Below are 26,278 nucleotides of genomic sequence, written 5' to 3' on the forward strand. Positions count from 1 at the left end.
CTCTGACATTTGTTCYGAGTCCCAAATTTATAATATAACCAGAGGAGGCTTACAAGGGCTGAGGTCTAAGCTGCAAATATTTCTAATGATTCTATCAGGAAGAGGTTTAAAGTAAACACAATTGTTGTGAAACGATCCCTTTTATTTCTAAATCTCCAAACACTGCGTGTATATATGCCTAGAGTATTATGAAAATCATACTTGAAACCCAGATTCAAACTCCATTTCCTAACCACTCATATAAAATTTTCATTACAGATTACTGCCCTGTAGTGGAACAGAGGGCAACTTTATTAGACGACACAGCACAGCAGTCTAGCAACAGAAGAATGTGCCAGTTGACAGCTACAGATATTCCTCTGTGAGATACGGCAGAATGCTGGAAATGAAACAGATTATATAAAAAAAGTAATTCAGAGCAATTTCTAGTAAAGAGTCAAAGAACCATATAATTCAACATTTATATAGACAAGTCTTCAGGGGAACTCTTAAAAAAGAGACTGGAGGTAATGTTAAGAAACTCTGGCTTGATTCCCCCCACTTTTTTTTTTTTTTTTTTTTTTTTTTTTTTTTTATCAGTTATGCTGGTTTGTACCATATATGGCCTCCAGCAACACACTGCAGGAAGTGTCCCCAGCTTTTATTGTCCTCCTTTGATTGCTGCTGCTCGCCCCCTCCTCTTTTTCTCCCCCCCACGCTCACRTATTCCCCTCAATTTTCTTTTTACACGGCATTCTACTTGACACGAGGGCAGGCCCTACATTTTCTAATGACTTTTGTCAGCAAGGCAATAATGTCTTTGTGTACAAGCCAAGGATGGGGTATTATCTTCCTCAAATGTGTCCACATGCAATTTTCCTCTTTCTCGTCTTCCCTTCCTCATTTATCATGCTATAAAAAGAACTTAAAAAAGAACAGGAGAAAAAACAATCCCTTTTCTCGGTGATTAATTAAGGCCAGAATGGAACCCCAAGGCATGGAACAGTAAAGATACCTGTATAATTTCCAAGGTGTTGCAGCTGCGACAATGTTCTGCAGCCCTGTGACTTTCCCCCAATGTCGTTTGTCATAATTTGACACTGATAAAGAGCTTCTCCAGTGCTGTGTCTTTGCAAGGGAACATATCCATATCAAAGCTGCTTGAATCATCCTTTTAGAAACTATCTACTGCAATTTTTGGCCTAGTTTTCTTTCAGAACTCAAACTCATGCTCTTTCCCTCTAAAAAGCCCCACCACACACGCCTACATACCCCCTCCTTCGTCTGTCCCCCTCCCAGCCTCTCCCCTGGTCTGCATCTCTGATGCTCCTCCAGGAGCTARGGCTTAAAGATTCTTTGGGAAAATGGTAAGGGGGCATTCAGGTTCCACATTTCTCAGCATTACTTCTTTTAAAAGTCAGATTAATGAAATCCATCAACCACAAATACACCCCTGCCAGCATTTTAATTAAAGCATGCAGGATGTCTTTGTGGCACCAGAGTAATATTTGCCAAAGGTAGGATGCACTCTGCTCTCCGTAAATCTAACATAGCTTCTACTAGTAAAAATCCACTGATGTTAGAGAACAGTGTGCGCACTGCCTTCCGGGAGCCATGCTCTCTGCAGGGCAGTACACAAAACAGCGGTTTGACACAGTGGGTAAAACTGGGGCTGAAGCCCGGAGCAGAACAGCTTTCTTAATATTACAGCGAGTRGCCTAAAGCTAAACTTCCTTGTAGCCCACTGGAAAACAACGTCTGCATATTAACACTAAAACAAAGCTCTGCAGGAGTTACTCAGCTGGCAGGTCAGTGGACTACTGCTTACAGCAATTCGTATTTCACACTTCCAGACATTTCTATCCAGCTCACCTGGGCAGCATAAGACGCTAAAAGCTCATATGAAGAGTAAGGAGCCRACAACGATTTTTGATCAAGCAGAAACAGAAACATTGCACCATATGATCCACTGGAAGAGTTATGGATGCTTTCCAGATAAAGTTAGTATTCCGTATTACTATTCATCTGCTTACCATGGTATCAAACCAAATGGGTCTGCCTGCTTAACCTTGAGTCAATGGATGTTCTGGTCTTGTGACTAAAGCTCCAGGTAGGTGCCAGGAGATTTGGGTTCTGTTCCTACATAGACTAATTCTTTAATTTCTTTCAGACCTCAACACCTTAATCTGTTAAACTGAACCAATAATGTTTCTGTGGGCTAAGCTACGTTCATCCTCAGGCAGTACTCCACAGCTGACAAAGTTCTTTGGGACATTGCTGCAGCAGGTACATGGAGCTGCAGCTACTTTTGGGAAAGTGGCTGTGTAAAAACAGTACCTAATTCTTCTCACTACTCCCTCAAGTSACAATGTTCTCTCAGAACAAAAGCACTTACCTCCTCCCAGATGCACTACAGCTATATAGGAACAAGCCTGCAGCCAGAATATGAGCAACACAGTTACAGCCATTAGGAAAATCATCTCACTTGTAAACAGTAAATTTGATCTGGAAGACCCTGAAAGAGAATAATAAGAAATTGTAGCAATTTTATTTTATTTTATTTATATATTTTTAGGAGAGATGCCTTTCCTTTATGATGGCACTTTAACAAGAGCTTAATGAACAGCATTTTCTTGTTTTTGAGAAGTACAGACAGACCAGATAAAGTTACCAATTCATTAGCATCCCATCATGAATGTAGCCTCCGTATTCCCCAGCCATATGGTCAGCACGATATGCTTCCAAAAAGCAGGGACATCTACAAAGGCTTTATTAGCATCAGCCATCACATTAAAGTAGCCTGTGGTTATATGGAGATCAGGAACATCTTATTTCTGCATCTTTTGGGCATAAAGGAACGCAATATGGACTTTAGAAGCAAGGTGACTTTGTAAGAAGCATCTCTTCTACTAGCTCTAGCATAGACAGGTTTTTAATCAGGATCACCTCTCARTCCTGAGCAAAACAGTCTCCAGAGTGAACACATATCTCTTGGAGCTACCTGGCTGGGTGGGAGACAGAGCATCTGTTTCCATCATTCTACAGATAAATTCCCCATACAACCAATTAAATCTCCCAGCGGGCAGAACTACGTGTCCTGCAATTAAACATATCTGAACTGGAACCTCAGTCAGCCATGGAAAATCAAGAAGTTCTCCCCATTTCTGCTATGTGCAGACCCAGCAGCCACAAACAGCATCTGTGGATGGTATTAGAGGGCCATAAATAGATGTTAAGTGACCATATGCAGCTGCTGAAAGCAGTAATCTGTAAAAGACATTCCTCACTCTCACCAAGGCAGGCACAATGCCATGTAAAGCCAGCAGAAAAAAGCACCCAAAACAATGCAGCTAATAGTAGGGTCCTGAGATTACAGGGGAAAMGGACAATAGCCTGTGAGGCCTTTTATAGGCTTTATTTGAAGAGTAAGAGAATTTACTTTGAAGTGTATTGACTATGCCAAAGCAACTGTTAACCTCTGCAGAGCAGCACGCAGAGGGGCCTCCACCACTTGTTACCTCTGCTCAGCCTGAGCATTCAGCACTTCAGGACGCTTCTTTTCTTAAGACACCCCAGGTGGGTTTTCTCATTCCTCTTCACTGCTGAGATCAAGACATTTCCTTTCCACCGTGGTGTGGCTGCCTTTCAGTRAAGTATAGTATGAATCTTCCTTTTTTAGTACTGAGGAGGCTTTAGTATCCATAAAAATAGATGCTAGCTTCTCTGTCAGTTACCTCAGTGTCCCYGAAACCTCCATCCCTGCCCCTGAATTGACTCATGATGCTAATGAAACACTTTAACCATTAGCAAATAAGGTTTCCCACTGCACTTGGTCAAMGCACTGCTTGTTTAACTCCTTTCTCCAAGAAGTCACAAAACAACACCTGGCTGACAAGTGGACAGCAATAAAAAAAAGGAAAAAAAAAAATCAGGCCACAGGCAGGTGTCAGCATCACTGAAACCTGCTTCCAGACCCCCAGCACTTAAGCATGTTTTCTAAGTAGRTGACCTGTTCCTTATTCTGAAGCTCCGTTTGCAATTCAGTAAGACACAGCAGGAGGGTTTGTGCTCCTTCTGCATTAGCCGACCTGTGTCAGCATTTTATTCTGCAGCCCTGTAAATTTTTCAGTTAAAGAAGGGGGGTGGGGGGAAGAACAGAGGAGTTTTCAAAACTTTAATGGCTTTGAAAACAACACGCAGAGTTCTCTTTATTGCAGAAGAGGTTAATGATCTCCCTCTGCTTCAGAACTAAACTGGACACCATAATAAATAATCATAATAAGAAAAAAGTATCATCTGGAGTCATACTATAAAGAACACGTAGAAGTTATGATGTATTTCCATTATTCAGAGCAACTGCTAGGTATGAGATTTTCAAAGTAAARGTAGGTGATTAGAAAAGAAAAGCAAAAATCTACTATTAAAATATTATTTAAGTAGAAAGAGATTATATCTTGTCCTATCTAGAAGGACCAAATACTGTCATTCCTGACTGGAATGCAACACTGAAGCTCGCTGGTCCTCTTTCTCTCTGTTTTTCTCCCTCTGTTTGCAGCCTAAGCTAAGCTATCTGAAGCGCGACCCCAGGCAAACCTGCCACTGAAACCCACCGTGGTCTTGCAGGACCCGGCTGGGCGGCTGCGTGGTGTAGCTGGAGCCGAGCGGCTCCTCAGCGCCTGTCTGCGCTGGCAGTGTCAAGCACCACGGAGCTTTACCTTCAGAGACGGTAAACCAGCCCCGAGGAGGTGCTCTGGCTGCGAGTCATCTCCCTGGTCTTTCTTGTGACTATGCACTGGAGGCAATCCAGAGGCAGGCAGGGCTGACTCCTGCTTGGGCTCTCAGCATGACACAGTTTTGCATACAACAGCTCTAACTTTCTGGAGAAATACTAGACAACAGTTAGACACTGCTCTTTGTAAACGGTTAATTGTTTGGTTCCCCCAACGCACTGCACGGGCAGTTTCTTGCCGGCCTCTGTCTCACATGCACATTACCAAAAGAAAGGAAACTCTTGCAGCTTATTTCTGAGCTACTCACTGGCTCAGCTCTGCTATAATTAACCCTGTTGCAGCCATACCTCTAACAGCAGCACGGATGTAACTTGGGTCTCTGTTAGGTGGTTCTTAATCTACTTGTCCACCAGGCACTGAGCAATTCTGYGAGGAATGGAGCAGCCTCAACTCACGTCACAAGACGAGGCTCTTCTAGCACAAGCTCTCTCCAGCAAGACCTGTGGAGTGCCAGTGGTCAAAACAGACAGCATTAATGAAGCAGTCATGCTATGAATGATGCTTCCCTTGCTGCTTTCCCAGTGGTCCCCATTTTAATACAACTGCTCTTTGACATGCAACAACTTTGATTAAATTTCCACATGCAAGTTTTATTCTGGCATATCCAAAAGGATGTTTGCATTCGTAGGCGGGTAGGAGAGTAATTTCCAACCAGGTATGCAAATAAATCTTGTAGAAGTATCCTTGTTTCCATTCCTAAAGTTCAGAAATGCATTACTTGAGCTCCATGGCAACACACAAGCTACTCTGCCCCACTCCTAACCTAGAGGCAGATGTGGTTTAGACACTTGCAATGCACAAGGCAACATGCTGGCTATCTGKACACTAGCAGAAAGTCAGGTTTGAGCATTGATGATAAAAATTACATCAGAAACATCAACTGAAATGCTCAGGAGTGATACGACCTTAAAAACCTCAGTGCAAGTCAGAKGTGACCACAGAGTTGCCACAACCCTGCCAGTTCCAACGTGCACACAAAAAGGGAGGCAGGAATCAATCTGTCACAGGAGCAGAAGGTGCCCCCTTTGCTCCCCAGCACGTTGTTCGCAGGGCAGAGGGGGTCAGAGTTCCCATCAGACGGCATTAATCACCTTCCCAGAGGCTCCGCGCGCATTGGACAGTTCTATTAATCAGAGGCGTATCAGCCCTCCAGCCTGGTCGGGGCCCTTTGTCCCGGGCCCTACCTATCAKAGACAGATAAGATTATCAGTGACGAGCGAGACACCCATTGAGTAACACTGAAATCGAAGAATGGGGATTTTTTTTTATTTATCCTCCTGTCTCAAAGATGAGCTGTTTCTTGTCTTGTCAAACCACATCCTTTTCTTTAAAGAATCAGCTTTAAGAATCCAATTTGTCAAGCTGGACAATCATTTGAGAATCCATAAAAAGCCTTGGTGACTTTATCAAAAAATAAATCAGAAGCTTTTAAATGGTAACTGAAAGGGATTTGAAAATAGGTTGAGTGGCCTACATCAATTAATCTTCAGAGAGCCAGGGCTTTGTGAAGATGAAGTGGAACAGAAGTGTCAAAGGCTAGTTACTGGGTTTTAGGAGATAGAAGTTATTGATATTTTTCCTTTCCCTTTTCTCTTTTCTTCTTTCTCTGTCTCACCAGAACACAGATGGTAAAGTAATATCCTCTGCTACAGAGAGGTGCAAATTTAAAGCAGCGTAAATGTGAAGGGCTTTTTTCTGGTAGGGTTTTCTGTGGTCATTCACAGTGCTATCCATCCGGGGTGGTCAACCCCCTTCTCCCCACATTGGTTTGCTTCCTTACCTCACCGTAAAAGTAATAACACTTAACTCAGGGTATCAGAGCTCACATTTGATACAGACTCAAGGACAAGAGTCAGTAGAAATCTGCAAATTTTCCAAATTTGGGGAGAGGACACTGGTAATGGAAGGCGGAGGAACTTGGTGGGAGATCATGCCAAAAAATACTTGTGCTTACCTTTGGACAGGAGAATGGCTGAAACATGACCTCATGTATCCCATCAACCTCAGACAAGCTGCAGGGTGGTGTCAGCTTCTCTCCATGCTGTTTCTCCAGCAGTGTCAGCTGGCAAAGCAGGAGGTCTGTCCTCTCCCAAGAAGAGCTCCTGCCCTTCCCATGCTCCAAACCTGGCCRCGGGGGCAAGAAGTCGTTGTTGCAGCCAGACTGGAAGTGGCAGGCGAAGTATGGCTACTCATGACTCTGAAGGGATATTCAAGGACAGAGCTAAGGACRTTCCTGCAAAAGCACACTTCTCTTGGTTACTTTGACAGCACCAGTCACTGGTGTGTCCAATTGCTGGCAGTCCTCCATGTCAAAGGAGAAAGGAAAGGGACAGAAATGAAAGTACTCAGCTTCACTGGATCTTTGGATGGTCCTTCAAGTATAAAAATAGCTGTCGTCCTTCAGCACTAACCTTTACCCCAGGCACCTGCGGGACAAAACTGCCCAACCTTCAGACTTCTGTGGGGATGCAGTGACAAGCTGGCCAACAGTTCCCTATTCCATGTTGGAAGGAATATCAAGCACGCCATGCACTAACACTGCTTTGTCCCTGGAAGGTCCCCAAACACTTCTCCCACTGAGAGGAAGTAAACAAGTGTTCTCAGAGCGCAGCCTATGCTTTCTGAAGACAAGTCTGGCACCATCAAAACGTAACTGAATGGCTGATCTTCTTTGGATTAACAGCAGCTTTTGGAAAACACTCCCTTCTTGTCACATACTGGGAAGCTGAAGCCCAGAAAAGCTGCAGATGCAYCCAAGAAAGTTGCAGGCTCAGCCTTGCACGTCCTTTTGTGCCTTAGCCACTTGCCCACACCAAGGCTGCCCAAACCCATCTCCTGCTCCTGTGCTTTCAGACTCAGTCCTTAAGGCAAAGGGCCTGGTGCTACCTACTCAACACCATTTTCTCTTAGCTGCCTGTTTATGCTGTAAATACGCAACCAGCTTATCCTTGAGATATCTTGTTAGTTCAGTTATGGAAGGCAGAGTAGAGCTGACACAGACACTTTAAAGCAGCTATGGATTCCTAAGGTACCTTATGAAACCTGACAATCCAGCCACCCTCCATTACATGCCTTTTGTTTAGCTCCTATTTGAAGAGGGAGGAGAGAAAGGAAGAAAAAGATAAATAGCTTCAGTTAAAACCTGGGGCCTGAGCAAAGGGTTGAAAACACAGAAAAGGACCTCAGGGCTTACAAAACRAAATGAAGAACTTGGTAAATGAGATATTTGACTGAACACATACAGTCACCTGAAACAGCAATGGATTTCCCCGAATGCTTAATGAAAGCTGACAGCCCATATTGTTCTTCACTTTCCAGTTATGCTGCCACCCCAAGAAATGCATGGCCAAGGGACTGGAAACCTAGCGTAAAGGCGCTGAGATCCAAGAAACACAATCAAGAATTACAGGGACTTAAGGGACACACAGATGAAAACAAGGGAGTGCAGAATAAGAAAAAGATCCTGGGAGCAATAAAAGCATCAGGCTTAGGGAAGGGACACGCTGCCCCTCTCCAGTACTGATAACAAAATGCAGGGAGCTCCAGATGGTTTTTTGTTTTAGTGCAATAAAAAATTTAATGTGACAGGCAAGTGTGGGGCTGTATAAAAACACAAACAATTTCCTTAAAAAAGTAAAAGGAATCTAACAGCTCAAAGGTATTCTTGTTTGCTGGGAAGAAGAGAGACTATTTGTTACTTACTGCAGTTTCAAGCATGTTCACAAGCTTTAAAATGGTATTCTGTTGCAGAAGTATAATATAAGGACACTTTACTTGCTTTCCAGTCTGGGGAAATAGATCTGACTTGGAAATTGGCCAGAAACGCTCTAAGTTAGGGCTCTGAAGTGAAGGTGATAACTTTGGCAATTAAATATGGATGTGATTTTTTTTTTCTCCTTCCCCTGAATACTTCTGCACTGTCATTAGGTGATGATATAAAGACATAGGCCTCCTGGTGCAGCTTAATTGCTCATATATAGAAAAATGATGAGCTCTGTTGCACTGCACAAGTACCACCTCGGATACTTGCTGTCTTATTAATAGGTGATACCAACTTGAGTTTAATTCTTCCGCTCAGGGAAAAACAGAAGCATAACAAAAGCACAGTTCAGCAAAGTACACATGCTAGACTGCTYTGCTGAACAGCAACAAATTCAAGAGCAAGCTTATATTTAATCACATGATTAAATTTTTTTTTTTTTGAATTGGTGCTTGGTGTACCAGAAAAAAGCTGGACTTTAATGACATCATATTTCCATATAAATCATTTTTCTTTTTTATTGATACATAGTAAAGATGATCCTGTATTTTAAAGTCTACTGCTACATGGCTTCCAGTCCAAGCTGAAATCTGAGCAAGCTAAGGACAAAAAAGGATATTGTTTTACTTAGCATGGATCTCAACACTCCAGATCTGAATTCATCTAGATGGTCAAGAAATATTCCAGCTAAGTTTAGGGGCAARCGCCCAGGCCCTCTCCTACTGGGATGAAAGGTCTGAGAAGCCTGTCCTCCCTGCCTGGTGAAGYGAGGGCGCAGGCAAGCTCGCCCCGGGGCTCCTGCTGCCGCGTTATCCCGGGATACACGCCGCTCCCGAGGACGTGCCCGTCCTGCAGGCGCTGCGGAAGGGCGCGGGAGAGCTGCAGGTCCTCGCGCGATCAGCTCACCTCCTCGCAGCCGCAGAGCTGCGGCACGACCAAAACCAGCACGCGAGCTTCAGGCGAGCCGAGCGCGCCGCAAAAAAGGTTGAAGCCGAAGAACAGACTGCAGGAAGGAACTAGAGCCTGGAGAGCAACGGGCTCTGGCAGCTCGGGAGGGCAGACCCGCATCCAGAGACCAGYGGGAAAGACTCCCCGGAGCAGAGAAAACCTTCAGCGCACGGGACGAGACTCCCAGGGACACCTCGCTCGGAGGAAACCAGGCCAGAGCAGGCAGGCACGCAACACGGTGAAGCGGAAGGCTCGCAGCCCGGCTGGCCAAGGGAYTCCGGCCTTTACGACAACAAATCCAGCTTTCAGGAGGGCAGGACTGCTCTGTGCCAGCGGGTTTCAGTCCCTGCCCCCCAGGAGCCAGTAGGTCGCTTCTAAGACGAGTAAAACCCCACATCTGTATCTGCTTTGAAACAGTCTACGCAGGTCCCCTTTAAAGGGATCAAACCCCCAGAAAATGGGAAGGGCCACATCCGGAAGGAGCTGAGACACCTCCGTTCYGCGAGCTCCGCGCTGCAACTCAGCCGCTGGCAGAGCCGGGGAGACRCTCCCTGGACCGGAGACACCAACAAGCACCCCTGCTCGGAGCCGTCCTCCTCTCTCCAACACGCCTCAGTACTGCCTTCTGAGAGCAAAGAGATTTTTAATAGCTTGTTAAAACCTCGCAGTCAAGATCTAGGATTCAGTCAGTCACCCCCTCCCGCGTCTCCCTGCCTGCCTCCTCCCACGCCAGCGGTGCTGATTTAGCCCCACCACAGGCAAACTTCCAAGGGGCCGAGCCAGCATCACTCACTTCGAATCGGCAGCGACCAGGCTCCTATCTACATGCGAGCCGAGCTAGGGCTGGCGCCGAGCGCAAACCGGGGTACAATTCCATCCCCTTTTCACCAGGCAACGGCCGATCGCTACGAGGCTGACAGGCACACGTTCAGAAAGCCACGCTGCAGGATGCGGGGGATTTGCATTCGCATTCACCAGGGCTCTAAAGGCTGAGCTTCATTCCCAAATAACTTGTGGTTAGCATGGGAGAGAGCGGAACAAGGAAGGGAGGCTGTGACTAAATTGATGGCAACAGAAAAAAGCAGGATGTACAAATGGCTTGAGAAAAGGCATGATGAGATGTGACTGCGCTGGGTCCTGGGACTGGAAAGAGTAAAATGGGAAAAGACCACCTGGACGAAGAGAAAGTGCTTCTGATTGCTCAGTAAAAAATGGAGTTAAAGATCATTGGAATGGACAAGGCAATCTGGCGGCAGCGCAGAGCTTTGATTGCTTCTAACGTGATGGAAGGGAGCAGAAAAAACAAGGGGTTTGGTTAGTTGCATCCACTTTCTAAGGACTTTCTTCAAGTGTGAGCTCAGTGGGGCAGAGGCTTTGTCTGCTGTTTGCAATACAGCGTTTCCTGTGTCTCTTGAAAGCTAGCACTCCTGGAACAGCCCAGGCAAGGCATAGGAGGGGAAAAGGTCCTGCAATAAAAAGAGAACTAAGGGGCTGAAAGCGAGTTTRCTTTAGCAGATGATTTTTTATACACTACTTTCTTCCCTTCTGCCAGTAACAAAGCTGTCTGCTGTCTAACAGCTGTTTAAATGAAGTTATTTGTAAACTTCAGAAGGCATTAATCAAAGGTAAGATGTAATTTTGCAGAGTGAATGTCCTCCAGCTCCCCAGTTACAGAAATCATATCCCAGGGACCTTCCAGACAACCCTGTCCACTCTGCCAGCAAAGGCAAAACAGAGCCTCCCTACCGCCAGACCAGCCACCAACCCAGGGCACCGCGAGCCGGAGGGGAGAAGACACGCAGGCACAAGGCTCTCACCACGCCATTTCTGGTGTGTGCACAAGCGGCGACAGCCCCAACAACAAGCACGTGCTATAGTTTTGCCAGCTCCTCTGCTAGCCCTCTAAGCACCCGACAGCTCAGAACAAAGTCACTCGTATGAGCCAGCCGAGGACCACGCAGACTAGCCAAGAGGGCAACGCACCTGCGCGTAGAGCTTCCTGACTCTGTTTGGGAGGTAGAAGTGAACAAATCATTACTTTGAAACACCCACCCAAGTGTAAGTCAGAGCTTGGGATTTGGGAACTGACCCTTGCTCCATGCACTAATGGCTGGTTACTATTCCAGCGCAGCACGCGCACATCTCACAGCCACTGGCTCATTTAGCACTGGGGCAGAACTTGACCGTTGTTTCTGCTATCTGCCTAGCTCAGAYGAAAGAGAAGCTTGCATAGCATGGGCCAGATAGCCAGCCAGCAGAAAGCTGTGCGTGCCACCAAAACCCTGCCCTCCACACCTATTCATGCAAACAGGAGATCTGACTCCATGAACCTGGGCGAATGGAAGCTACAAAACAGAAAGAATATATACCTTGCAGCACAGGAAAGAGAACGCTTACAGGATTTCACCGTAGAAACCCGTCCCCACAYAGATTACTCCTCTCTCATCCTGGGCCATGAAGTAACAGCTCCCCGCTCCGACCGAACTCTCCAGCGCCTGTCACTKAGAGGGCTATTTTTGCCGGAACGTGTATATAAGCCACATTTGGTATGCGTCCCTCACTCGCGCTCCAGTCTGAGAATCGTAACCCCAAGCGAACGCTGCTTTGTATCCTGGGAGTCACCAAGTGTACTCTGGGCTTTGAATTCACACATCCAAAGATTTTCTAAAGGTTATGCAAAGGTTAACAAACAATTAATATGTTGGATCAGTATGCTAGCTCTGTTTGCCTAATTTCTGAAGTCTAAAGGCTATCAGACAGCTCAACAGCATGGCTTGAAAGGCTCCAGTTCCCTCAGTGCATTTATACTGATACTTCATTCTTCAACCATATTCCAACACACAGGATAATTTTAGTGATGAAGATAACAAGAAATAATGACGTATCAATTTCTTCTACCTTGGGCATTTTTAGGTTGTGTCATCTCTGAAACTATCCAATTTAAGCATTTTGCATGATGACCTGTTAGGCTGTGTAACAGTGACAGACAGATGGTCATTTTTGTATCCATACAATACTTTTTACATTGTTAGATAGGGTGATACCCCAGTGACCAGCTTAGTTTAAATTCATGGATTGACCTAGCCTTCTCTAACTAATCTGTCTAAAAATCCTCCAAACTCTCTAGTTTCAACATTCTCTCTGGAAGTTGAGCTCCAGGAAGATGAAGTATTGAGTTTGCCTTCAGTTATTGAACAAATCAAATGTAGAAGCAAAATCAGGAGCTTGAATTCAGTCTCTTATTGGCATTAGGGTAAATATTTTGTCCACTAAAAGCAGGGACTGCCAGTTTCAAAAGCAGCAYAGTATATATTTTTTTCAAATGTCCCTTCTCATGTTATTAAGTCTCAGATTACTAAACAATCAAATTATGAGGATTTTTCCCAACATTGTAAGCCCACTGTTTGCTATTCYCTTTCACTCATGAGCTTCATGATTGTTCTTTCTAGACAATTTCACTTTCAGACTTCTCCTGTATGAGCAGTTTTTCAGCTCCCAGCATTTAAATCCATCAAATTTATTCTCACTGAAACTAAACACGTTTCATGAATTCTTTCATTTAAACTACAATTTCAAAATCCTAAATACCAAGTTTAATAGTACGAACAGTGTTTTTTTTTCCTGACCCTTTTAATTTTGAAGCAGTGATAGGAGCATTCTGAAGTGTTTTCACTTTGGTGTTTTTGTATTGAAGGATATTTTAAAGACAGAGAACAACCTTGGGTCCAGCTGAATTTCGTGAGGATTTTATAATTTATGTAAGAAAGAACAAACGGGTATTAGAATGGAAATTCTTTCCGGAAATGAAAGGAAGCAGAGTTTGATATGACATTAAGATCACGCAACTTACTTTTCAAGTCATCCCAGATGTCCCAAGGAGTATGGTGTACTGCCTGACTTGGCCACAGTTTTTGAAATCCTGCAATAAGTAAATAAAGAATTGTTAGCAGCAGGAAATAAGAGACCAAGAAACCATTGCTTATACAAAGAAATTGCAAAAGCATATGTATCTTTTTAAAGCTGCCATATGGATGGGCCCTMCTGTAAAGCCACACATGAAGTACATTGAGAAGTAGCCATAGCACTAAAGAGACATTTCCAAAGACAGGGCAAAAATGCCATTACAACCACAACGGCCATGGAAACGACATGGGGAAGGATACCACAAATATCCTCGGAAAGGCAGTCTGGATCTCAGCCTGGACTAACTTTTCTCCCCTCCCAGGAAACGATATGGGAGAGAGCCTGGATTTCCTCCTTCCAGTGGGTTTTATAGTCTGTGAAAGCCATGTGAATAGAGTGTGGGATTGTGAGACAGCAACAAAAAGGAGAGGCTTAATATGAAAGTTTGCAAACATCTGACAATCAGCACAGCATAAAATTAAAACCCATCTAGATGGCAGCAGATGGCCCATAGGAATATATCAAAGCTTGTCCAACTTGATTAGCACTCAGTTGATGGGATTTATATGTGTGACAAAGGCACCTATTTCTTCAGTATTACAGCTGGTTGATAAAGCTAAATATTGAGTAGGTTTGGTTTCCTTTTAAAACTGCTTGCTAGCATTTGAAAAATCAGTGRGTACTAATACATACTGAAGGTCTGACCCCTGTCCGTGCTTTGACCACCCTTGCGAGATTCCACGATCGTTATTATTCATATGTATTTGACCATGTCTAGGGAGCTAGGTACTATACAAATAAATGGTCTCTGCTGGAAAGAGCTCACAGTGGACAAGCCATTCAAAGGGCTAAGGAAAAGGTATGAAACACATACCTGGAGGGAACAGGGTGATGCTCTGCAGACACTGTGCTAGCACAGTGACAGCAGCGAGGGTTTGCTCATCCGCACCTTGGGGTAGTGAGAGGAGATGAACTGAGAGGAGAAACTAGAAGGGAAGACGAGCTGGCACTTGAGAACGCTGAGCCCAGAGGGCCAGTTTAGTACATGCGAGGCTATTCCAAAGTCCTGGCCAGATGTGGAGCGTGTTTCCCTAACCCTGGACTGGCAGTGGCTTTTCTGGATGACAGCTAGCCCATAACCACAAGGGTGCTGTGTCACCATCCCAGGGTGAGATAAGCTTCAGAGCTGGCCTCAAGACTGCAACCGATACAGAAAAGCCATCAGGATCTACTCGGGAGGCACCCAAGCAGAGAGGGCAGGACARCTCAGCAGCAGGCAGCACGTCCCTTCCTGCTGCCACGGCCCGCAGGCAGGCGAAGGCAGGGACAGGCACAGCCTTGCTCCTGCTGGCAGCTGCGCTCCTGCCAGTGCTGCGAAAAGATGCCTTGGGGAGAGCAGTCCCAATCTTGGGAAAGACACAGCTCACCTCAGTAACGGTGATCATTTCTGCACTCCGAGACAATCTTGACTGAGATGGAAAAAAAAACAACAAAAAGAGCAGCATAAAGCGGAAAACTTTGTCTCTTCCTGCTAATTATAATCCTATTTTGTACAGAGAACCTGTCATTCAGTTTCCTTTAATGGTTAGTTTCTATTTCAACTCTTCCTCCACCCTATTATCTTCTATAATATTCAGTCCAGCTGGGTGATGGATTGATAAAGGACCATCCTGCCAGGRGCTGGCTTGCTCAGAATGGCTGTCATGTGCACCTAACTTCTATATCTTCTTAAATATTTCAGTTGTTTGAGATCTTTATTTCACATTTCGATTTCCTGTAGTACAGTAAATTTATCTTAGTCAGTCAAGTTCTCTCCCAGCTCTTCCTTCCCCTTATCTTTTCTTCCTCTGTACAACTGAAAACACCTACATTATCTTTGCTGCCGATAAACCCAACCGGTGGTAATCCACAGATCGTTTTGATAGGATGGCATCCAAGTCAAAAGGAGAACTTTGAAGTACTGCGTTTGTCATCAGCTCAAAGTTCGTTGTTTAAACCCAGCATCTACTTCTTTCAAGGTGAAATGTATTTCACACTCTAGCAAAGTAGAAACGGTCTTGGGTGCCTGCTGACTTAAGGTGGCACTTCCACGGTCCACAGTAAATTGGTAGGGATTGGTTTCTTTCTTTCAGCCCCTCCGTCTACCCAGGTCTAGCATTACTATTTTAGTTAAGAGAGTAAAATGCATTAGTGATATATCCTCTGAACGTCCCTCCAAGAGGGGAAGCTGACCGAAACCCAAGAGACTAAGCAACTCGCCCGAAGTCGTACAGGAAGCCTACGCTGCAGCCAATAACTGAACTCAGATCATCTGAYCCTAGTGCAGCGCTCGAACCAGAAAATATCCCTCTGCTCCAAGTAGCAAAAGCAGTCCTGCAATACCCTGGATTTCTGTTGACTTCCCACTAATTCCACCACTAATATCAGAGCTAAACAGACTCCTTAGGCCAAATCTTGACAACCACTATTTCCCACATCAGATAAAAGCTTTATGTTTTGAGTTTCCCCTGGGTATGACTCACCACAGAGAAAATTCTCATTAAAGCAGTGTATCCCACCAATATTCCTGCACTTTGAACACAAATCTTACCATAGGCACACTGACGATCCTGAACTCCAGCCCAGGTTTCATTTTTTTCTACAATTATCCACTACTGAATCACTCTCAGCTTTCCTACAGCTCCCCCCTTCCGCAGAGGGACGTAGACCCAGCGAGCTTGGGCAGACAGCCGCAGCCAAGGGAAACAGGAGCACAGCCGTTCCTGAAAGCGCGGGCTCGCATCAGGGGCCCGCCGCCCAGCCCTAGCAGATCCCTCGTACTCCTGCTCTTTGAGGCCTCTTTCTGCTTTGCCCCATACTCTTCCTTGGTCAGAGTCCTACGACCCACACGGGGCCTCTAGCCCTCCCCACAGGCTGCACTTCCACCAGCACAAGGTGGAAAGAACACCTTGACGTGAGATCATCCCTCATTCTGCCYTGGCTGACGGTCTGAGAGATGACTAACACCACCTCCTCCCGGGAGCCCGTGGTCCGCACTCTGCCCTCGAACGCCGCTCGGAAGCGCTCAGCGCAGCAGCAGTGGAGTGCTCTGGATCGCTTGTCCCACGCGTGCAACTGGCTGGTCTCTGCCCGCGCAGACTCCTAACACGGAGCAGCTGGTAGGGGCTGTGCTCTGATAGCCGAGGCTGCTGATGAGGACAGGAGTGAGAGAAACATCCCCATGGCCAGCTTTTGCCCTTGATGGGCTGAGGACCCCAAAGCATTCTTCCATTAGGTTCTCTCAATTACACTCATTCTGCACACACCTGCGGTCCCATACCTCTCCCAGTGACACTGCTTTATTGACCATCTGAGTGATTTGCACCCAGTTCAAGAAACTGAAGAATCTGACCTGCACCTCTTTGGGCTAAGCTTGAACTTCACCCACGGCCTCTGACAGTTTAAACTGAATTAAAGAAAAAAAAAAAAAAAACATAAGCTCACAGCAGATGACAAACAGAAGGTACTGCATGCAAGCAGGCAGCCAATGCAATCACCAGGAAACATGAACAGCATGCCTTTACACTCTCATAAATCTGGTCCTAGGTACTTTTGGATCTAGGACAGGGCCTAGGTTGGAGGGAGGGTTATTGATGTCATCCAGATTTTTGGAAAAAAATCTGATAGATGCAAGCCAGATCAAACCTGTGTGCAATTTTAGTCCTTCAAAAGCCAAAGTAGGCTTTGCCACCTTTACTTCTATGAGCAGTTGCCTTTTCTTTGCTATCAGTTCTGCTCCTGGATGCAACAGGAAGCAAGAAGAAACTTAAAAGATTGTTCGCACTGCACTCAAAGGATGATAGTGAAAAACTGCATTTAGTCCWGCCTGCTCTTTCCCTTATTTCTGAAGGCTATGGCTATATCTGCTCTGTTACTATCATAATTCCAGCATCTAACACTACTGAGCATTACTGCTATTATTTTAATAAATCTTTTCTGTCTTCCTGGGAGGAGAGAAGCAGAGGCTAAATTGCTATTATCTACTGAAGATCAGAGAAAATAAGTGACTTACCTAATCTCACAAAAGACCTTGATAGCAGAGGTGGAAGCTGCACTGAACACAGATCTCTCTCACTCCAGTGTCCCAAACCCTTCACGGGAAGGGCAGAGATCAAGGGGTTGCCTGCCTTCACAACACGTGCAAGCTCAGGCAGCCTTGCTGGAAAAGTTTTGGTCTATTCTGCTCTGGTTTYTTAGCCTCTGCTATTGTATGAGAGGAAAAAATAATTTGAAAGGAGTTTAAAAAAAATAATGAGATGTGCTCTCATGTTTACCTCTCTCCAAAAGTCCACCTGGATTTTAAAGGGAGCCACACTCACTCAACAGGGAGGCCAGCGCCGGGGAGCTGAGGTTCTGCTCGTTTCCTCTTTCACYGGGTGCAATTCACACATCTCAGCCCTGCAGCGGGAGCTGCCTGGGGGCTTTCCTGCAAATTTCACTGCATGGATCTGGGAGGAAGCCAAAGACTTTCCCCTGTTCTTAAGCACTTCATTTTCTTTCCCTACTAAATGAGATGCCTAAGGCTAAACTTGAATTTGCACTGAGGTTGGAGAAGGGGACTGCCCTGGGGAGTAAGGGGGGTTAAATACAGCTCTTTGGATAGGGCTCAGGACAGACAACAGGCGTGCACAGCAGGGACGGAGGGAGGCATCGTGCCGCCGCGCAGCTCTGAGAGCTTAATGATTCCAAACACAAATGGTTAATTTTCATCAGCAGCCTCTGATCTTGCACTGGCAAATTACTGCACAGGCCAAACAGTGTGGGTTAATTGTATAGCACTTATGTGTCTGTGCCTACAAATCAAGACGTCAGAGGCTATAAAAATGCATAAGCAATTTTTCTCAGGCACAATCATCAGARACCTAGGGAGAGAGGAGAAGGGAAGAGATGATTAGATGGATAGTTTCAGAGAGACTAAACTGTCTGTTTGTCAGTTCTTCTATCAGAAGACCATACCAGCAAGAGGCTGGAACAGAGCAACCCTGCTCCCTCCTCGTCCTTCCAAAGGCAGGGAAGAGCCAGCACAGCGACAACTGACACAGCAGCATTTCCCGAAGCTTTGAAGTGAGCACAAAGGGGACATCAAAAACTAGTGCAGGGTAWCTTGACTAACGGTGCTATTGCTAGTGACCTCTAAGCAAGAGAGGGGGGCAGGAACGGAGCACAAGGACAGCTCATCCCTGGGGCTGCAATCCAAGAGACCCTGCTTCTCCGCCCCGTGTGCAGTCTGAGGCCACGCTACATCCTTCTCCCCACCTGCTGTCTCTGCAGTCTCACCACCGGCCTTTGCTCAAGAACACCTTATGATGCCTCTTTTGCTGAATGCCAGTATAACCTACCTTGATGGCCGTGAATGGGCTGTGCTGGGTCTTGTCACTGGGCCAGGGATAGACTGAGATCCTCTGTGGCTACCAAAGAAGTAGCCACACACACATGCTCCTGTCTGACTCAGCACCTCTGCTTGGCAGAGAAGTCAAGCATTAATCCAGACTTCTTGTCCTCATTTCTCCTCTCAGTTATTCCTAGAGCAAATACTGTCTCAGTTTTTAAAAGAGCATCATGAATTGCAAAATCATTTCCTGGTTTCACTGCCTATTTGCATTACTGGAAACACCACCAAAGGTTTTCTTGGGCTTCAAGAGGTTTGGATTAGGCCCTGGGGTGGGTTCCTGGGAGACTTCAATCAGCCACAGGTTGCAGAAACRAGAGACATAGCTGATGAGGACAACACAGCAGCTGTATGCACAAGCCAGACCAAGCAGGTACCATTTTGGYATGCTTAGGGCACTGTAAATACAGAAAGGGCTTTAAACACTGGAAAGCATTGAAAGAGCAACACCAAAGCAACAAGGCTACCTGCATTGGGGAAAGGGTTAAGGCAGCTTCTCCCCTCCTTGCAGGCTGGCAGCTCTGCTGTTACGCCATGCCGTATCTCTGCCAACACAAAGTACCCACGTGAAACGGACAGCTGTGCAGAAGCCTTCACGTCACACATGACATTTGGGAATATATAAAAATCCCAGGACACGTGGCTGCTTTGTGCTCCTTCACCGCAGTCCTTGCTTCCCTGACCTGGAAGGTCTCACTGCTATCTCCATGTGGAGAGAACCCGGGGGCACAAGGCAGGGGCTCTGCCCAGAGCCTTTCCCTCTTTAGCTGGGGCCCAACCGCGGGCCGTTTGGGCTGGGCTGCCCTGTCCCTTCGTTAAYGTTTGGAAGGGCTGGAACTGCCCACGTGGGCTCTGAGGAGGCTCTTTAGCAGAGAGACCTTCGTCAGTCAGACAACAGCCCCTACTGAGGCCTTAAGTTCACAGGCAGCGGTCACAAGCACGAGGACACTTTTCCCCCAAGACCACAGAAGTTTAAATGTTTCAACAGCAAGGAGCAGAGAGCACGTTTTGAGTTGCTATGGGAAACATCATCCTAATAACATCTTTATCAACCCCAGGATATGATTAGAGAGCAAGGAAAAAAAAATACTCAGCTAGAATAAAGTTGTCTCGTTATTTCCCTTCTCACCCCAGCAGCGCCCGCAGCCCAGCCCTGGGAGCAGCAGCCGGCCGAGCTGCGAGCACGCAGCACCCCCTGGTGCCACCCGCTCTGCTCCAGGACCCCAGCCCCACTCCCAGCTGCCAACATCTGGCGGCAGGCAGGAGCAGCCAGGATGTGGTGGCCTGCTCCGCACAGGCTCCAGGCACAGCTGCTTTTCTCCCGAGGCAGAGCCTGCTCTGCCCGCAAGCAAGCGGCCAGGGAATGACGCTGAGCTAGGCTTGGAAGGAAAACAGCAAACCGGCTGGGTATCTGGTAAAACTTCGCAGAGCCACAAGAGAAATTAAATCTTCTGTTTTCTCACACAAAAAATTCCTCCAAAGATATGCCTCAGGTAGGTAGAAATTTATGAATGTTATGAGCCAGACATGCAAAAGCTTGCCTGCCCAGCTTATTGYGCAAAACACAGTAGTTTGGAATTGTATCCTTTCTGACTGTCACTTTGAAGGAGAAAGGAAGTCTAGGCTGTCTCTCTATAAGGTTTGGGAAAGAAAAAGTGGATTATAGCTCCAGCAGAGCAAGGCTACTGTCTGGCTGGTTATACAAGGTTACAGCTAGAAAAAAGAGTGAGATCTGAATTCTTGTCCCCACTATGACACTGTTTTATTCTGCGGTCAAAGGMAAAAAATGTCATAGCACTGTGTCTTTTTTCCTAGATTAAAAAAGGAATATTCACACCTCCTCTTATAGCAGTCATAGAACTGTAATGAGTGAATTTGTATGGAACATGTTGCAAGTGGAATGAAAAAGTTACAGAAGAATAAATTGGTACTGCATTTGTTTTCAGTGTTTCTACATACTTCAGTGAGATGCTTGTGGCAGTGGGAAGAGAAAGGTGGGAAGGGAACTTGTTAGTCTTCTGGTGGCATCCCAGTCCCCAAATGACATAAATGCTAAGAGAAAAACTGACCTTTCGTCATTTTGAAATTAATGTGTGTCCTGGAAGTGCGTGAAAAATGTCTTCCTACTATCCCATCTTTTGCACAGGCTAATACCATCTACATTAAAAAAATCTTACTTGGGCAAGTCTAAGTATAAAAACCTGAGCTTGTAGTTTTCTACACTGTGCAGAGCTTCACTGGAAAGCTTTTTCCTGCAACTTTCAGCAGGAATATTCAGGGTCAAAATCCACCAACAAACTCRTTCTAATAAGAGAACACACCTGCTCTGAGGAAGGGTGGGTAGGATTATATGGTACAGCAGAACTCTTTAAATCTTGCAGTTTTTAATCATCTAACTCCTGTGTCTATGATTTGATAGCCTCTGTCTTTGGACTTTATAAGAATGAATATTTAGTCTTATGCTAGCTGGGGTTATGACATGCTGAGGCAGTCCCATATGCAAAAGCAAACAAAAAGAGTTCTTTCCTCACTTTCCTGGGGAATTGCAAATGCTTCTGGAAATTCACTTTTTCTAAGAAAAAGCTTTTTGAAAAATAACCTTCCAATCTTGCTTACAATGAAATGCATGACCTTTCATATCTCTAAAAAAAATCTCTGGAATATTATACATAAATTTCATTTTTATTAGAATATCCCTTACCTCAAAGTCCTTTTAATATACACAGTAAAGCAGAACATAGGAGAAGCAGAAGATCTGTATTTTAGTCTCTGTTCTAGAGTTTGTGCTATGCTATTGCCTCTCAAACACATACACTCCTTTCTCCATCTCCATCCTTCCTTGACTGATGTAGCTGCAGAGTTAGTTAATACGGCTTTACAAAGAAGCACTCACCCCGGGTTTGGGACTGACAGTCCAGGCAGATGAAATCTCATAGAAAGAAGCAGTGCTAGTTTCCCTATCAGTCAGCTGCAACTCCACCTTTAACAGGTCTATTGGCAGGCRCTGGGGTCTCTGCTGAGACCATCCATCAGCATGAAGTTTGGGGCTGACCTGAGTGAGACAAGAGCCTTAGTGTTTAGGAAAGCAAGGAACCAGCAAACTCATTTCACAACAGCTAGCACTTGAATACAATTTTTAAACAGGCTATACTCAAACCAGCAACCTAGACCTGAGGAGCTCAATAGCTTCTTACCAGCTTGGAGTAATTTTGTCCCCCAGAATCAAACATGGCAGCAGGACACCCAATTAATATGTCTACAGATCAGTGATTTAATTAAGGGGAAACCATGGAAATTCCCAAAYCCTCCTAAATATCTGTTTCCTGGCTCTAACTAGTCAATAACTTGCCAACTGAGCAATGTATTTGTCTGCTCCCCTCCATATATTTTCTGCTTTTCATTATAATTTTCTAAATAATACATTACAATAAGTTATTCATCACTCTCAGCAGCTTTGTGATCCCTCCTCCATCCTGAGGAATTTCACTAATAAATCAGTTGCACAAATATCTGGCTAGTATTGCCATAGTTTTGAACGTTTTCCATTTACATGCTCAGCACCTGCATGAGCTGGCTATGAGGTTGTATCAAGACCCATCATTTAAATTAAACAGCATTTCTTTGCCCCAGGATAGCTATGTCTCTCTATTACTCCTCTCCTTGTGGTCCTCCAGTGGATGCCAGCGAAAGAGCAAARGGGCAATAGATATAATAATAAACAAAAACAATGCAAAAAGAAAAGAGAAAGCTTTGCTTGGAGCTCCATTTCTCCTGCTCCTACTGTTGGGACTAAATTCATGGGAGAAACAGAAATGGCACAGAGAGGTAAATGAAAGTAGGATACATAGAAATAAGGGCTCTGGGGATAAAAAGGGGTCCTGGAGGACTGGCAAGTTCTGTTAGGAAGGCTGAATATTTTTGGCCAAAGCCCTCAGTGCCTCAGAATGTAACTCTATCAAAGGTCACATTTGCATCTGTGTACTATCAAGAAAGCGGGGCTCCTCTGGGACACTACAGATCACACAGTACAYGAAGGACAAAGCACGAGCAAGCAGGGGAGACAGTATGCAGCTTYCCAGCTGAGATCAGGTGAGTCCAGAGTAGCTGATGAACACTGCAAAAGTATATCCATTCTAAAAGACATGGTTGAAATACACCTTACACTCCAATCCTATCCCAATGAAGCTCTGCGACAACATCTAGAATGACACTAAGGGCTTTCCTAGACTTTCCTGTTGATTCTGAATTGGTGGAGAAGGTAGGCCAAATAGGACTTTCTGAACGTGATAATGGCACCATCCAGGGGATRCTGTTTACTCCCTAGTTTTGATACAGTCTTTATATGCAATGCTGAACAAAGAATTGCTCTKCATAAGGTTATAACTGTGCATCTGACCTGTCTTTATAGCAAGTCTTGAATTTGGTTCCTGTTGCCAAAAAGAAGCAGCTTGAACCATTTGTGATCAAGCTTCCCAAGACAGAGTCTGGATGTGAATCAGCATCACCCATCCCTAGCTGGCACTCAGCTTTTCCAGGCTAGAGACAGCGAACAAGACAACAGGAATCTCCTGTTTGAGACCTAAATTAACATAGCAATATATTTACATACTTCTCTCCTGTGTTTGATTWAACTTGGGGAGAGCTGTTGTAATGCCTCTCACACTAACAATTTCGTGTCTGGAGCATACAAAGGACGSCTTGAAAAACTAGCTCTGCCCTTCTGCCCTGTTCTCTGCGATCACTCATCTGAGAGATGTGGCACAGTCTGCTCCTACCTTTGGCCTCCCTGCCAATACTACTAACAAGACAGGCGATCAGTGCCAATGATTCTGGCCATGCAGACCTCTCCATAATGGGACTGGACGGAGGCCACCAAGCACATTTCTAAACAAGCCAAAGCTTTTGCTGACCTTTCAGCACTATCCACGCAGACTGTATCCAGATTTATGACCCAGAGAGAACACTCCTGTCATAGATTTTCTCACTCTGGCTGCCACCAAACCAGATGTGTGCCATTCCTTATGTGCCACAGYGCTTGACACAAATCACAACGATTAGAAGGTACAACCTAGCACTGTGACTAGGATGTGAGCCTAATCATTTCTAGTCATGCCAGATAACTGACAAACAGGGGTTGAAATCCGATTGTTTCTTTACAGTGCTGTAAAAGCTTACAGACGTTGGCACTCATCTACTGGGCACATTCCAATGGAGAAAAATCCTAGATACCTGTAAATGTGTAAATACTTTAAATGCTCTTAAAGAGGGAGGAACAAAGGGGCTTCTGTTTTGCTCCTCTTTGTTTTTTAAATTGCAGGAGCTCCAACCAGAAGACATTGGGAAGCACCCACCTTCCTTTGTGTGGATAGGACACAAAGGAAAAATAATTTACATACTTGACACTATTTTAGGCTTCTGTTGGCATGGCTATATCAGCCATGATCTCTCTTTAGCAGGGTGGGGCCAAGCAGAAGTTAGTGTTGACATACTGATATCAAGAAAACCGTGCTTCTACTAGTATGGTTTGTTTAGTTTTTGTGTGTGTCTGCATGCATGGAGAAGAAGAGATGTTTTTGCCAAGACATTGCATCCAGAGGAACAATTTTGCTGGTATAGGCTTTTAGCTTTCCTATACCAGTAAAGTACTCTGRGTGTAGACACGTGCCAAGTCATACATTCAAGTGAATTAGATCATGTTCATTAACTCCTTGAGCACTAATTTCTAAACCTTCACCATCTGCTGGCAAGATCTTCAGAAACAGTGAATGGAATCTGAGACAGTGGATTTAAGTATGTGGCAATGGATCAAGGTGGCAAGAGGTCTGTGCCAATATATAACCTAGAGCACATGTGTGTGTATTTGCTTACCTTCAGGAGAGGGAGTCTGGGTTTGGGAGACAGCTGGTACAATGGCAGGCACGAATGAGGCAATACAAAGTGATTCAAACCTGGAAAAGAGCCAAAAAATGAGAAAAGTAAGGTAGAGAATGAAAATTTGGAGCTAAAGCTTTGTCAACTCTAGAGAACTGAACTGTTTGTAAATGAACCAGCTGGCTAGAAGTGATTTAAGCACAAACGCTGCAGTGCCTGCACAAGAGCCACATTGGGCCAGGCCAAGAAACATGGCAAAACAGCCCTGTGTCAAATGCTTTTCTAAAGCATCTTGCTGGGACTCCTGGCACAGCTTGCAAGAGCAGCCCTGTTCCAGGATATCTTAAAAGGGGCATCAGAGATAAGCTCAGCAGGATCATGGGAAATCATGGAAGTATAGTTCAAACTCCCATAAACTAACAGCAAAACCTTGCCTCCCACTCCAGGCACCCTCACAGGCACGCTGCGGTTCCCCAGCTCTCCCAGACGCCGGAATACAGGGCCTCCATCTGAGAGACAGCTCAGCATCACTGAAGCAAACCTAGTGATGCAGCTAGAAGTGTCTTGTATAAAACAAGCCAAATTACAGGCACAATCATCTATACTTGTGCCCTGGCAGAACAATCATCTCACTTGTGCATACAAGTGYCATTGCATGATGTTTGTCAGGAATACGTAGGTGAAACCAGAGTTGAAAACTCTGGACATGGCAGTGGGCTGGGCTGAGTTCTCCTTGCTTTATTCCCAGCTCAGCCACGGATCTTTTATATGATCTTGGAAAAGTCAGTCCAGCCCCTCCTCCTCYGCCTGCTCCACAGCAATGTGGCAGCTGCAACAGTCCGCTCTCTCCTTAGTGCTGCTTAGCACTCGCAGCTCCTTTCTGGGGCAGTGAGGGCTGGACACAACTCCCCTCCCTTGCCGGGCACCCAGTGCAGCTGGTCAGTGGATGTGCTGCTGGCAGACATTTCCTGCGCAACACATCTGAACACAGGGACTCCCTGAATGCCGAAGTCTCTCCACACTCATCCTCTGCCCGCTTTGACTGCATCAGCTTTGCCCCCTCTAGGGCAGAGGGGCCAAGATTTGCCTCTGCAGCAGCTGCTGCCCCAAACTATAAATTAAATCTCCAGTTGCTTTTTACCTCTTGCACTTGCTCTCCCAAAAAGCAATGCTGTTCGTTCCAAACACCTCGTGGCAGGAGATGACTCAGCCAGGCCTTGCGCAGACAACGAGCGGGATGAAGGCACGCTGTGCTGCCATGACCTCATTTACAGTAATGCTAGCTGCTCACGACGTCCCTCCGGCTGCCTGTTTGAGCTCCCGGCGCTGCTCAGCCGTGCAGGAAACAGAGGGTGCCCTGTGTCTTGTTCCAGAGCAGGCGGTGTGGCCAGAGCCCGGCTAGCTGCACAGCACTTGGCTCCACTGCCAGATTGTGTAAGAGGTGCAGCGGGATCTGCATGTGTGCAAGTGACTGGTAATTTTCCAGGGTAGGTAGCTGGGGAATTCTAGCCTGAGTCACTCAGTGGGAAAAAGAAATTAGTTTATTCAAATTAGCTTTATTCCCTCCTCCAAAACTTGCATGAGAAGATTCCTCCCCCC

At 45.6% G+C, this 26,278-nt stretch overlaps 1 protein-coding gene across 3 annotated transcripts; it reads right to left on the reverse strand.

Moving 5' to 3' along the window:
- On the reverse strand, window positions 1–26,278 carry LOC146596992 (uncharacterized). Of its 3 annotated transcripts, XM_085302885.1 has the most exons (10): window positions 25,821–26,278; window positions 24,677–24,756; window positions 21,702–21,860; window positions 19,276–19,353; window positions 13,328–13,396; window positions 6,724–6,966; window positions 5,861–5,953; window positions 5,057–5,209; window positions 2,375–2,494; window positions 1–379 (listed from the first exon to the last, which is right to left on the reverse strand). In XM_085302885.1, the coding sequence occupies exons 1-4, from the start codon at window positions 25,945–25,947 to the stop codon at window positions 19,336–19,338; spliced, it is 384 nt and encodes a 127-aa protein (XP_085159011.1). In that variant the 5' UTR covers window positions 25,948–26,278; the 3' UTR covers window positions 1–379; window positions 2,375–2,494; window positions 5,057–5,209; window positions 5,861–5,953; window positions 6,724–6,966; window positions 13,328–13,396; window positions 19,276–19,335. The 3 variants fall into 3 exon arrangements, 2 of the variants coding, with proteins under 2 accessions (XP_085159011.1, XP_085159009.1); XR_014895581.1 differs by lacking the exon at window positions 19,276–19,353 and having other exon boundaries at window positions 21,702–21,855; window positions 25,821–25,946; XM_085302883.1 differs by lacking the exon at window positions 19,276–19,353.

This window comes from Rhea americana, unplaced genomic scaffold (assembly GCF_003343005.1).
Source record: "Rhea americana isolate MKP2758 unplaced genomic scaffold, rheAme1 scaffold_194, whole genome shotgun sequence".
Taxonomy (NCBI): Eukaryota; Metazoa; Chordata; class Aves; order Rheiformes; family Rheidae; genus Rhea; species Rhea americana.